At 41.7% G+C, this 15,447-nt stretch overlaps 1 protein-coding gene across 1 annotated transcript in view; it reads right to left on the bottom strand.

Annotated features, from left to right (window-relative positions):
• SORCS3 (sortilin related VPS10 domain containing receptor 3) overlaps positions 1–13,008 on the bottom strand; it is a 417,809-nt gene extending 404,801 nt beyond the window's left edge. The window contains exon 1 of the mRNA XM_072130504.1: positions 11,747–13,008. Within this exon, the coding sequence (XP_071986605.1) occupies positions 11,747–12,418 (672 nt within the window). The 5' untranslated portion in view covers positions 12,419–13,008. The remainder of the gene's footprint in view (positions 1–11,746) is intronic.
• Between the last annotated feature and the right edge of the window lie 2,439 nt (positions 13,009–15,447).

Here is a 15,447-nt window from a genome sequence, read left to right on the forward strand (position 1 = left end):
GTTAAAAGCAGTCCCCCATCTCCAAGACGGAACAAGCAATCTAATAAGGACGCTCTATCACCAGTAACCTGATGATAGATGTCCTTTAAATTAGTCCTAATCTGCATCTCCTGGTCTTTACATACAGGGGCACATTTACTAAGGGTCCGCGGACAGCATTTCCGTCGGGTTTCCGGACTATTTCTGGTTTGCGCAGCTTTAAACAGGGGTTTTTGTTGCACACAATCGGATTTTGCCGCTATCGCGCCGACTTTCATGCGACACAAATCGGGGGATGTGGCCGTCGGACAACCCAACTGATTCGGACTAATCGTGGGATTTAAAATTCAAAATGTATCGCAAGACAATGCACTTACATACACCGGGAAGAAGAAGGTGAACTCCAGCGGATCTGAGCAGGGAAGCGACACATGCAGGATATCAGGCGCACGATCTTAGTGAATCGCGGCAGAGTTCATCCTCGTTGGACAATGCACATCGGGGATCGCGACAGCGACCTGGTAAGTAAATGTGCCCCACAGTCTCCATTAGGGAGACACATCTCTCCAGCACACAGATTCCTGAGCTGCTGCTGCAGCAGAGCCAAATGGACTCCAAAGTAAACAATCTAGACCAATAGGTCCCGCGCTGTGCTACTAAAACGTTCCTACAAGTAAGGAATATCGCCTACACACAAGCCACCCCACAGACAGAGACCTGATAACCACAGGAAAACCGTTTTCAGCCTGTACTTACCTGTTGTTCAGACTTTGCCATTAAAGGAACTGTTAGTTTTTACCATGTTACTCCAGTGTCTCCAGGTTGCTTCTCTGGATGCTGACACTAAGCACCTCCCTGCTGCCACATGCCAGGGATTGATCACCTATATATCTATCATACTCCAGCCTCTGCCATTGCAGGGGTGGATGTGGTCTAGTTCATAACCAAGCCACTGTGACACTGACCGCAAGGCCACTACCAAGCCAGTCCCTCCGTTCCTACCCACCTAATTGCCCCAATCCACTCTTCATCCCAGGTGGAGCACATTGCAACTGTCCCACCAAAGAATCAGAGGATGATCCGGTGGGCTAAGGTCCTAACCCAATACCAGAACCTATAGAAACAGCAAAACACAACCTAATATGGAGGCTGGGAGCGTCTATGGTGAAGGGTGGGGGCCCAAGGGACCATAATCCGACACAGACTGGTTGCGATTGATCATTTAGCTTTCTTCTTTGCATCAATCTGCATCAAAGACAGGATTGTGAGGAGCCTATGTTGGGGGGTAAGACAAACTTTTTGATGTGACTGATCTAAACACCGATCCAGACGCTCCTGCATGAATGTGGGGGTCATAGGGGGATGGACCAAAATTCAAGGCTCAAAACCAATGTCTGCTGTAGAATATTCTGCCTACTTATACTCTTTACAACTTTATGCTATATTTCCATAAAACTCGCCGCCTTCTTAAGTGGCGTGGACCGAGCGCAGCCTCCTGAGATGGCGGTATTATAGTCTAATTAGTCACAGCGCTCGCTCACAATTACCATTTGTAGCTGTTCCTTATTGATGACACCAGAGTCCTCCGCTTAGAACCGCGCCGGTGACATTTTGCGAGTTCATAAATCTCTTAATATAAACGTGTGAAGTGACCTGTGCCCCCCGAGCGCAAATACAACTGTGTTTATGAGTAAACCAAGTGTTAGGCCATTAAAAAAAGCATCGCCAACCTCCAGCCGAGCATTCACATTCTAAATTGAAAGCACCAGCCGAGACCATCATCATGGAAATCACCAGCGTCGCCTCCGATCTGCTTATACATCAACTAGATGAAGACACAAACTCTGCTGAATACATCCAAGACTCTGCAAATATACTTTAAGCATTGTGCATAAAATACTGTCTCATATCTACAAGAATATAACTACTATAATACTGCCCCCTATGTACAAGAATATAACTACTATAATACTGCCCCCTATGTACAGGAATAACTACTATAATACTGCCCCCTATGTACAAGAATATAACTACTATAATACTGCCCCCTATGTACAAAAATATAACTACTATAATACTGCCCCCTATGTACAAGAATATAACTACTATAATACTGCCCCTAGGTACAAGAATATAACTACTATAATACTGCCCCCTATGTACAAGAATATAACTACTATAATACTGCCCCCCATGTACAAGAATATAACTACTATAATACTGACCCTATGTACAAGAATATAACTACTATAATACTGTCCCCTGTGTACAAGAATATAACTACTATAATACTGCCCCCTATGTACAAGAATATAACTACTATAATACTGCCCCCTATGTACAAGAATATAACTACTATAATACTGCCCCCTATGTACAAGAATATAACTACTATAATACTGCCCCCTATGTACAGGAAAATAACTACTATAATACTGTCCCCTGTGTACAAGAATATAACTACTATAATACTGCCCCTATGTACAAGAATATAACTACTATAATACTGCCCCCTATGTACAAGAATATAACTACTATAATACTGCCCCCTATGTACAGGAAAATAACTACTATAATACTGCCCTCTATGTACAAGAATATAACAACTATAATACTGCCCCCTATGTACAAGAATATAACTACTATAATACTGCCCCCCATGTACAAGAATATAACTACTATAATACTGCCCCCTATGTATAAGAATATAACTACTATAATACTGCCCCTATGTACAAGAATATAACTACTATAATACTGCCCCCTATGTACAAGAATATAACTACTATAATACTGCCCCTATGTACAAGAATATAACTACTATAATACTGCCCCTATGTACAAGAATATAACTACTATAATACTGCCCCCTATGTACAAGAATATAACTACTATAATACTGCCCCCTATGTACAGGAATGTAACTACTATAATACTGCCCCCTATGTACAAGAATATAACTACTATAATACTGCCCCCTGTGTACAAGAATATAACTACTATAATACAGCCCCCTATGTACAGGAATATAACTACTATAATACTGCCTCCTATGTACAAGAATATAACTACTATAATACTGCCCCCTATGTACAAGAATATAACTACTATAATACAGCCCCCTATGTACAGGAATATAACTACTATAATACTGCCTCCTATGTACAAGAATATAATTACTATAATACTGCCCCCTATGTACAAGAATATAACTACTATAATACTGCCCCCTATGTACAAGAATATAACTACTATAATACTGCCTCCTATGTACAAGAATATAACTACTATAATACTGCCTCCTATGTACAAGAATATAACTACTATAATACCGCCCCCTATGTACAAGAATATAACTACTATAATACCGCCCCCTATGTACAAGAATATAACTACTATAATACTGCCCTCTATGTACAAGAATATAACTAGTATAATACTGCCCTCTATGTACAAGAATATAACTACTGTAATACTGCCCCCTATGTACAAGAATATAACTACTATAATACTGCCCCCATGTACAAGAATATAACTACTATAATACTGCCCCTATGTACAAGAATATAACTACTATAATACTGCCCCCTATGTACAAGAATATAACTACTATAATACTGCCCCCTATATACAAGAATATAACTACTATAATACTGCCCCCTATGTACAAGAATATAACTACTATAATACTGCCCCCTATGTACAGGAATATATCTGCTATAATACTACCCCTATGTACAAGAATATAACTACTATAATACTGTCCCCTATGTACAAGAATATATCTGCTATAATACAGTGTCAGTAGCTGATACCATAGAACAATAAAAATAATGTCACCAGTGGGTAAAGTTCTCCTATTAGCAGATGACACAATATATGAGGCTCTGGAGGACCTGCCTCTGTGCAAGTCCGGAATATTAAAATCAATATCTTCTCAGAAATAATATTACACGTTTTTAGTGGTAACACGAGGCCCCGGTGACATTTTCTGTGTCATTGCCTTTATCATTAACCCCCTGTGATCTGACACTGGAGAGTGAAGGAGAGATATATTGATAAATTGTAGTGGATGACTCTGCAGTTACACACTATATGAAGAACTCAAGTCATTTATAGAGGGGATCAGAAACTATCCTCCTAAAAATAAAATACAAAAAAATAAACACATATCTCACAGTCCTGCTACTACTAACAACATACACCTACACATACCTTACAATCTCTGCAGAGGGCACAGAGCACAGCAGTGCCAGAACACACCCAATGCACTTGGAAGAGCTACCTGGAATATAAATCCACATATCACAGTCCTGCTGCTACTAACAACACGCACAAAGGTCTGATTACACATCTCTCCAGGAATAATACCTAACACTGCCTGCAGAGAGCACAGAGCACAGCAGTGTGAGGACAGACTCCGGGACACCTAAAGAAGCTATAATACAAATCCACTGGACTATCCCTTTAAGGGGCCCCTGTATATATGTATAATGCACACCCTCCATGTTATCAGTGTATTTTCTCCTCTCCCTCCTGGATACACCGCAGACATTGCATCACACATAATGACGCCACGTCTGACACCTCCGCATCCCTCTGACAACATCCATAAAGAGGGTCAGGTGTGTCATGGGCGGTGCATTGTGGGTAATCACATCACACAGTCTGGTTGGGTCCAGCACTGATGCAGCACTTACATCTAGACAACTGCTCTGCCCACCGCACACTCACTGATAGCAGGGGCATGCAAGGGTTAATGATGGCTGCAGTACCTGTGGTGAGCTGAGCTGGTGCGCCCCCTAGTGGTCACCATATACAGCTGTGGTGGGACAATGCAGACAGGTATATATACAGTCCCATTCACACTCTGCATGTGAATATACTACATATAGTAGGCAGTTATTGCTACACAGATATATAGGTTGCACTATAGATCCCCATACAATGTGTGAAATTCACCCCATGGCTCTTATTAAAGGGATTTGTCAGGAGGTGTGTAACTATTCAGACTGCAGTGGTGTCCTTACACTGCTGTGCTCTGTGCCAGTGTTAGGTATTGTCCCTGGAGAGATGTGTCCTCAAACTTTTTTGCCTGTTAGTAGCAGCAGGGCTGTGAAATATGAATTTATATTCCAGGCTTGTGGCTTCTCCATCTGCACTGGGGGCATGTACTCACTCTGCTGTGCTCTGTGCTCTCTGCAGTCAGTGTTATGTATCATCCCTGAATAAATGTGTTCAATGTAATTTTAGTAGCAGCAGGACTGTAAAAAATGGTTTACGTTCCAGGATTGTAGTTTGTCCAGGTTTGCCGGGGCCTGCTACTCTAAATTCCACGTTGAGTGATTGCTGTGGTTTTCAACCAAAAACTTGTTAGAGTTTTGTTTGGTTGGGCAGTCTGTGCAATAGATAAAGCAGAAAGCACAGAGCACAGCAGGGTGAGGACATGTCTGCAGTGCACTTGGAGAAGCTACAATCCTGGAATATAAACCCATAATTCACAGTCCTGTTGCTGCTACTAACAACATACACAGCGGTCTGAGTACACATCCCTCTAGGGATGACACATAACACTGGCTGCAAAGAGCACAGGGCACAGCAGTGTGAGGACATACCCTCAATGTACTTGGTGAAGCTACAATCTTGGAATATGAATCCATATATCACAGTCCTGCTGCTACTAACAACATATACAGAGGTCTGATTACACATCTCTCCATGGACAATACATAGCACTGGCAGCAGTCTGTATGGTCACACATGCTGACAGGTTCCCTCTAAAGTGACCATGATGGCTCCTCCAGGCACATGGGGGGATGTGTCCTTGTAGTTCCTCAGTAGTTGTAGCAGGTAATTTGCAGAAGTGACTGCTGACAGCTCATGAATCGCTCAGGATAGAAAATTTTGCAGATTCTAAATTACACCGATTTCCACCTTAATAACAGACTGCAAATAGCCATTTTCTTATCTTGTTCTATAGTAAAAAGAGAAGAAACACATGTACACCACTCAGAGGAACAAACATAATTACAGACTGAGCGACGCAGGAACCGAACGCAACGCGGAGAAGAACATTTATAAGATTATCCGAGACGTGGAGAAAAAACTCCGACTATCCCTCGCCGAAGACTGTGAGATGGAAATGTATCATCACCACAGAAGATGGGAGAGATCTCAGGAGGGCACAGTGTGATAGATACAGAGATAGATAGATAGATAGATAGATATGAGATAGATAGATAGATAGGAGATAGATATGAGATAGATAGATAGACAGATAGATATGAGATAGATAGATAGGAGATAGATATGAGATAGATAGATAGATAGATAGATAGATAGATAGATAGATAGATAGATAGATATGAGATAGATAGATAGATAGATATGAGATAGATAGATAGATAGATAGATAGATAGATATGAGATAGATAGATAGATATGAGATAGATAGATAGATAGATAGATAGATAGATAGATAGATAGATAGATATGAGATAGATAGATAGATATGAGATAGATAGATAGATAGATAGATAGATAGATAGATATGAGATAGATAGATAGATAGATAGAAATGAGATAGATAGATATGGGATAGATGGATAGAGAGATATGAGATAGATAGATAGATATGAGATAGATATGAGATAGATAGATATGAGATAGATAGATAGATAGATAGATAGATAGATAGATAGGAGATAGATAGAAAGATAGATAGATAGCATGGAGAGGCACATGCCCTGGTGCACACAGTAAAGTCATCACGCCTCCCCACACTGAGATATTCTGGGCCCTGACATTTTAATCTTTCTCAACTCAGCTCTGCTTTAAATAATCTGCACTTTTCTACCCACACATCTGTAGGACCCTCCTGCTACACTCAGCGCCCCCTCCATTCACCAACCTCATACTCATCTCACCTCCTACTCAGTACAGGATACTTAATGTCATGTATGTACACAGTGACTGCACCAGCAGCAGAATAGTGAGTGCAGCTCTGGAGTATAATACAGGATGTAACTCAGGATCAGTACAGGATAAGTAATCTCATGTATGTACACAGTGACTGCACCAGCAGCAGAATAGTGAGTGCAGCTCTGGAGTATAATACAGGATGTAACTCAGGATCAGTGCAGGATAAGTAATGTCATGTATGTACACAGTGACTGCACCAGCAGCAGAATAGTGAGTGCAGCTCTGGAGTATAATACAGGATGTAACTCAGGATCAGTACAGGATAAGTAATGTCATGTATGTACACAGTGACTGCACCAGCAGCAGAATAGTGAGTGCAGCTCTGGAGTGTAATACAGGATGTAACTCAGGATCAGTACAGGATAAGTAATGTCATCTATGTACACAGTGACTGCACCACCGGCAGAATAGTGAGTGCAGCTCTGGGGTATAATACAGGATGTAACTCAGGATCAGTACAGGATAAGTAAAGTCATGTATGTACACAGTGACTGCACCAGCAGCAGAATAGTGAGTGCAGCTCTGGAGTATAATACAGGATATGATAACAGTAGCAGTGTATGTTGTCACCCAGCTTTCCCAGACATAGATGTAATGATATGTATAGGGTCACCCCTTCCTCACATCAATACTAAGATAGTTAACACTACGCAGCAGATCATCCCAAATCAACATAATACAATGAACTCCCGGATTTGCTGCGTCACATGATTTGTATTGATCCATTTTCATTATAAAATGTCATTACATGCAGTTTACTTTATAAAAGATTAGCAAATATTCTTGAGTATCAGACATCTATAGGGAAGAGAGGGGAACTGCTCAGTATAACACTGCAACATTGTAACCTTTCTGGCTTCATTTTATGGATTCCCATTGGTGCTGGATACCAGAATTATTGAATAACTGAATGGTTATTCTTTTGTTTTATTTTTGTGTAAATTGTCTGATAGGTGGCGTCAAAATTAAAGACGCAAAGAAATTGTCACATTTGAGCAATGAGTCAATTGTCAACATTCCCATATGTAATGTACTAAATTACATGTCATCCAGCTTTCTACAGGCCCTGATAAGAATATTAAGGGAGATGAAAAGAGAGATGAAGCGAGTAAGAAGCGGGGAAAGAGAGAAGAGAGAGAGAGGAAAGAGATGGGGAGAGGAAAAAGAGTAGAGAAAGAGGAAGGGTGGGGAAGAGAGTAGAGAAGAAGGAGATGGTGAGAGGAAAAAGAGGGAAGAGAAGAGAAAAGAAGGATAGAAGAAGAAATGAGGAAGAGATAGGGAGGAGAAGCGTACAGGATAGTAAGGGAGAAGAGAGGAAGAGGAGAGGATGGTAAGGGAGAAGAGAGGAAGAGGATGGTAAGGGAGAAGAGAGGAGGAAGAGATAGGGAGGAGAAGAGGAGAGGATGGTAAGGGAGAAGAGAGGAAGAGGAGAGGATGGTAAGGGAGAAGAGAGGAAGAGGATGGTAAGGGAGAAGAGAGGAAGAGGAGAAGATGGTAAGGGAGAAGAGAGGAAGAGGATGGTAAGGGAGAAGAGAGGAAGAGGATGGTAAGGGAGAAGAGAGGAAGAGGATGGTAAGGGAGAAGAGAAGAGGAAGAGATAGGGAGGAGAAGAGGAGAGGATGACAAGGGAGAAGAGAGGAGGAAGAGAGGAGAAAGTGGAAAAGAGGGAGAGAGGAAACTATGAAGAGAGAAGAGAGGAGAAGGTTGAGAGGGAAAAGAGAGATGAAGAGAAGTAGTGAAGAGATGAGGAAGAGGTAAGAGAAGAAGAGAGATGGAGGAACTGAGGGGGGAAAGGAGAAAGGGAGACAGTAAGAAGAAAGGGTCAAGAAGAGAGGACAGGGATGAAGAAAGTGAGATAAAAGATAGGAGAGAGATAGGATAGAAGAGAGGGAGAAGAGTGGAGGAAGAGAGGCAGAAGAGTGGAGGAAGAGAGGCAGAAGAGTGGAGGAAGAGAGGGAGAAGAGTGGAGGAAGAGAGGCGAGAAGAGGAATAGAGAGAGAAGAGAAGTGGGGAGGAGATGAGAAAGAGAAGGGAGGAGAAAAATGAAAGCGAAGAGGAGAGGTGAAAAGAATGATAGGAGAAATGAATGATAAGAAAAGGAGGAAAAGAGAGAGGAGAAGAGCAGGGAGAAGAGAAAATAGAATAAGAAGAGAGAAGATAAAAGTAATAGAGGGGGAAGAAATGGAGAAGAGAGATAAGGGGCCACTAAGGAGAAGACATAACTGACTAATAGCCTTCACTGCATCAACAAGAAAAGAGGAAAGACATGAATTTCATATTTATTTTTCTATACAATAAAATTATAATTATTTAAAATAAACAACAATTTAAAACCAAAATAAGGATAAACAGAAATGTAACATAATTAGAGGAATAATAAATACAAACACATGAGCAAAAGCAGAAATAAAAATGATAGGAACAAGAAATATAAATCACAAGAAATGAGAAAACTAAGAGTGCAAATACACAAAAACAAATCAAATAAGAATATGCACAAAGACAAGTAACACAACACGCCATTCAGATGTAATACCACAAAAAGTAAATAAAATATTATATGAAAGGACGTCTACCACCAGGATGAAAGATTGTATGCAAATGAGCCTGAGGGGCTCCAGGTTCTATTAACACCTATGGAGCCTGTAGCCCCTCAGGCTCATTTGCATACCATCCTTCAACCCGTCACTTGGCTAGAACTACACAATAAACCCAACCTCTGCCTATGGGTATATGCAGTCACAGAGACAAGGTAAGTATACAGTAGGTGTCACCAGTAGAGTACAGGACCTGTATGGGATCCTTATACTTGGTGACTGGTATCTGACACTGACTAGTGACATCCCTGCAGCAAGGTTTAGGAGAAAACCTCTCTTTGCACCCAGTTTACATCACAGGGAGACCCAGAGATGGTGATCGGTCCTACAAACCCAACCCAAAACTGCACCTGCATCCCCATATCCCTCCACATGTGACTTTCACTTTAAAATGACAATTACAACAGAGTAACTATTTGTCCATCCTCCTCACCAAATACTAAAAAATGGGTCTCAGCTAACCCCTTATCTCCCAGTCTGAGGATAGAGGACACTAAGAGCCACATAAATATGAAATATTGTCACATTTTGTCTCCTGAGAAAAAAAAATTGGATGAAATCCCACATCGGGACAACAGGAATTAATCAAATGGATAATTTAGCAAGAATTACATCATATCACATGAAAACACCACAGAATAACTCACACAATGGAAGATAGATTTTTATATTCTCCCTTTCTGCAGAGAAATAGGGACTGCAATGGCGCCACCTGCTGGCGGATTTGGGGAATGGCACAATACAAAAAAATTAATAAAGTGCAACACTCGCAGGAGAGAGCAGTTCACAGTAAGGAAGATTCTTATGGTGATTTTGTTTTCTATTTATAGAATTGTAATATTATATACTGTAAAGTTTTTATTAACTCATTACTCTCCAGTAAATTTCTCCTGGGATTATAAGTAAACTGGCTTATCTGCAGCCTGGCAATGTGGAGTTTAATAGAAGATCCTCTCCTGGTGGTATGATAAAATATGCAGCTTTTCTAGCAGACTGTATTAACCCCTTATTCCCTGCAGTGACCACCCCTGCCCTAAATCAATGCACACAGCCATAGACTCTTTCCCCTGAGGACAATGTCATGTTTGTCGGGTCTCCCTGAACTTGGTTGGAGACCCCCATAAATCAGACAGTGCTGTGAATGGTAACACAGAAAGCTGTGTCAGGTATTGTGCAGCAGACATAAAGGGGGTCTCTTGGCTTAATAATAGGGTGTTAGTAATACCTGGTATAGATACCCATAGTATATCTATACATGAATTAATCAAAACTCTTCCAGGGTATTTAGTAACTACCTCCAGCTGGAAATGCTGGTGCTAAGAGTCGCACAGAGTAGACTATGACATCTCCGTGGTTATAATACATGGGTTCAGTCACTGCAGCATGTGTTGCTATATATAATATCCCTATAATAACACCTAAAAGAGCCATTAACCTCTTAGAACAGCTGAAGACAGAACTTGACAACGTGCAACATTGTAAAAGGAATTCTGCGACCCGACTACAGTAGATGTATACAAATGTAACCTAATCTTGTTATGAAGACTGTGGGATTGGTTATACACACAATTATTATACAACTCCCTGCTTAATATAATATCTGACCATAAAACTTTACCACTCCCAACATTATAATATTCTGCGCCGACTACACTATATACATGTAAATGGTCATTGATCTTATGGTTAGGATGCTGGAATGATAAGCTTAGCATGTTGGAGGGATAGTCACACCGCATACACTAACACCTGCTTATTGTAACAACTGAATATAAAACTTGGCTTCTGGCAACATTCTAATATTCTGCGACACGACTACAGTAAACGTGTATGTGAATGGACCTTGAGGATGCTGGAATGACAAGGTTGGTATTCAGAAGGTATTCACACAACACCAGCTTATTGTAAGAGCTAAATAAAAATGTAACTAATTGCAACAAGAATATTCTGGGTGTGAACAGAACTTCAGTAAATGGATGTAAATGGACCTTGATCTTACTATGATGATGCTGGAATGATAAGGTATAAAGCTGGGTAATTACACTGCTTACATTATCACCTCATCACTGAATATAAAACTTGAAACAAGAATATTCTCCGACACGACTACAGTAAATATATGCAAATGACCCTTCAACCTATTGTGATTAAGCATGATAACAGGGTTAACATTTAGGAGCGTTACTCACACTGCTGTTGTGCCCCCCAGTCCAGTGAACCATGGCTTGGTTATGAGCAGAGTCTCCAGTCAAAGGGAAACTGGTGCTACTAAGTCTCATCTCCTCCATCCTTGCCCGGTTAAACCTTCCATCCTCCTTGGACCCTTTGCTATCAGATCTTCTGATCTTCTGTCCCTCCATAGGGAAACTGGTCAGAGGGTCCTCATCACTGGGGTCAGAAGGCAGTAAGATATCCTTGCCAAGTCTATTGACTCCAGACTGGTCTCTCCTCACCCTGGTCAACCACCTTCTGTTTTCCTTGGTGTCATCCCCAAATCGAGCTGCTTTATGGTCCTTCCTGTCAGATCCACTTCTCTTACTGGGGTGGAAAGTTGACTCCTGGTGGTTGGACTTTGTTTTAAGGTCTCCTGGCACATTGCCATTGACAACATGGAGTTGTAGGACTTCTGCTCCTCTTTCACCCTTCGCATCTCCACTAGAGTTCTGAAGAACTTCCCTCACCACCCTATGTTGTTTCCCCATATTTTCCTTTAGTAATCCAGAATCCTTCAGCTGAATCCGGGCGTGACAGTGTCTGCAAGTGATCTCCCCATTAGCGCAAGCAGCGCAGAGAAGAACATAGATCCATAGGCATCCCACCAGGCTGGAGGAGCAGAGTCCAGATCTTCTGGGGGGCTTCATGATGATGGTCTTGGTTTCCCTATTTCAGCCCCAACTCAGTCTCATCTACTGCTGGAGCCTGTTATTATTGTACAGAACAGGGATTTCAGACGAAAAGTGCTTGAAAATGTGATCAAGTGAGCCCCCACATGGGGAGGAACTGAACTGAAGCCAAGTCTGAGAAGCCCACACTGTACCAACTCAAGGCAATTCAGATGCCATCCCTCAGTGTCTCCAAGATGCGAGGCAGACTGGCATAGAGGAGCATCTCCAGCAGCAGCAGCGCATCACAGGTTGAGGTTGGCACAGGGGGGTGTTTATAGTGGCATCATGTTAGCATCTTCCTAGGGCTGAGGGGGTGCCCAGTGCAGGGGTCCTGCTGCAGGCTCCTTATTCCTCTCCACAGAGTGCAGCTGCTGCTGCTGAGGAGCTGAGCAGAATGTGATCAGCCAGTTGCATGTAGGTGCAAGGCATCTCCTCAATTGCTGTCATCACTGTGTGAGCAAGACTCAGAGGAGCAGGTCCAGCCTCCAGCAGCCTGCATGGCAGAGGGAGCAGCAGACATCTGGAGGAGCTCAGGGAGGACAGTGCTCAGCATCCTGGAGCCCCAGAGCTGGACCACTGAGAAGACTGAAGCTCAAGGAGGAGGGGAGGGGGGGGGGGTCTCCTCCAACAAAAACTCCTCAGTTCTGTGTGGGTCATACTGAGCTACTGTTAACCCCCTGAGTGCACAACCAATGCAGAAGCAGAGGTTAGGAGGAGTACTATAGGGGGACTACAAGTCACAGCATAACCATTATGCAGTACATAATACATTTCTTCTAGTAGTCCCATTAGATCTAAGCACCAGCTTGTGTATCAGTTTTATTCTATGCGGCAGCCATTGTAGGACTACAAATACCAGCATAATCATCTTGCAGTTCACTTATGGGGAGGCATGGCCACCATTAACATATAACTGCTTTATTCTATTGTAGGACTACAAGTCACAGCATAACTGTTAACATAAGTAGTATTAGATCGGCGCATCAGGGTGTGTTTCAGCTTTATTCTATGCAGCAGCCATTGTAGAACTACAACTCCCAGCATAATGATCTTACAGTTCATCATTTATAGGTGGGCATGGCCACCATTAACGTATAGTCGATTTTTTCTATTCTAGAACTACAACTCCCAGCATAGCCAACCTGCAATTCATCATGTATTGGCAGTCTTGGACAACAGTAATGTATAGCACCTTTATTCTATTGTAGAACTACAACTCCCAGCATATTGATCCTACAATTCATCATGTATTGGCAGACATGGTCTCCTTATAATGTATAGCAGCTCTAGCTTTGCAGGACTATAAATGTATAACCATGATGCAAGCCTTCCCTCCTCTAGAAGCTCCTGCCATTCAGTAACTGGTGTGTAACTACAAGTCCCAGCAAGAACAGGCATCCCTCAGCTGTGTAGCCTGTGGAAAGACTAGAAGCCAATATCCTTACTATTGGTTATAAGCTGCGGTGGAACTAGAAATCTCAGCAAGACAGAATCTGCATTTTGCATTTTGAATAACCTCTGGGACTTGTAGTTCTCCATTATATTTTGAATTATTACCTTAGGATACAGTAAAGAGGCTGGTGAGGGAGTATAGGAAGAAACTGGAGGTAGTTATACAGCCATAAACCCTGCTGGGGGGACAGCAGAAAACATTGGGGCAGATTTACTTACCCGTTCCATTCGCGATCCAGCGGTGCGTTCTCTGTGGTGGATTCGGGTCTTCCGGCGATTCACTAAGGCAGTTCCTCCGACGTCCACCAGGTGTCGCTGCTGTGCTGAAGTTCCCTGAGGCCCGACGAAGTCAACGATCCATTGCTGGGTGAAGGTAAGTGGGTGTCCAGTGACACTTTTTTTTAAAAATGCGACGTTTTTTCGGAATCCGTTGGGTTGTCGTTCGGCCACGCCCCACGATTTCTGTCGCGTGCATGCCGGCACCGATGCGCCACAATCCGATCGCGTTCGCCAAAATCCTGGGGCAATTCAGGGAAAATCGGCGTAAATCGGAAATAATATAATATCAGACACATTTGATAAATCAACTTTCTTTTTTTGGGGGGTTTATAGGTGCATTTTTGTGATTTTAGTGCAGATTTTTTGCATGCAATTTTTTTCCTCTTTTTTCCCATCTGTTTTGACTGTGAATTCTGCATGGAAACTGCACATTGTATGCAGATTTTCACTCTCCCATAGGCTTTAATGGGAAATTTTTTTTTTGTTATTTTATAACTTCATGTTTATTTTTTACATAAACATTTTGTCATAAGCATCAGCCATACGGCTGTTCTTGATGTTTTTTTAATATATATTTTTTAAACTGATTCTTTTAAATAGAAAACAATGATGATGCTTAACAATATAAACCATCATAATACGGGGTCGTTCACATTAACCCCTCCCCTGCCTGATCACATCCCGCAGGTGGGAGGTCCCCAGTCTCCATATAAGGGCTCTGACCTCATTGGGAAACAGCAAAATATAATAGCAACAGCCAATCACTATCTTTTGCCGAGGTTGACTCCTCCCCCTGCTGTTTTTATATCACCCTCTATACACACACAGTGAAGCGTCAGTGATATACAGTGTAGGGACACGTGGCTGAGCCCCACAAGTTCTCCTTATAATGTATGTGATATAGGCGCACCATGTACAGGACAAACAGGGATAGGACATTTCTATATACAAAGCTGAAACAGTAATATTATCATTAAAACATAAAATTATATCCATTTTTTGATTTTTATATAAAATCCTCCCAAAATATAACTATTAGTCTGAAGAATGTTCCTAAATGGTAAATGATTGGATGTTGCCAGCAGAATGTCGTCGGCTGGAGATGATTTATAGAACTTTTTCTCATTGAGACTTTTTACAAAAAGTCGCAAAGATATGAAAAAGTCTCAAAAAAAACGCAGAGAAGGATCGCATCTATCTAAGCAAATTTTGACATTAGACAAATATGGTGTAAAATAGAGACATTTTAGGCGCAAAAAAAGGCGCAAAATAGA

The sequence above is a fragment of the Engystomops pustulosus genome, chromosome 11 (assembly GCF_040894005.1).
Source record: "Engystomops pustulosus chromosome 11, aEngPut4.maternal, whole genome shotgun sequence".
NCBI lineage: Eukaryota > Metazoa > Chordata > Amphibia > Anura > Leptodactylidae > Engystomops > Engystomops pustulosus.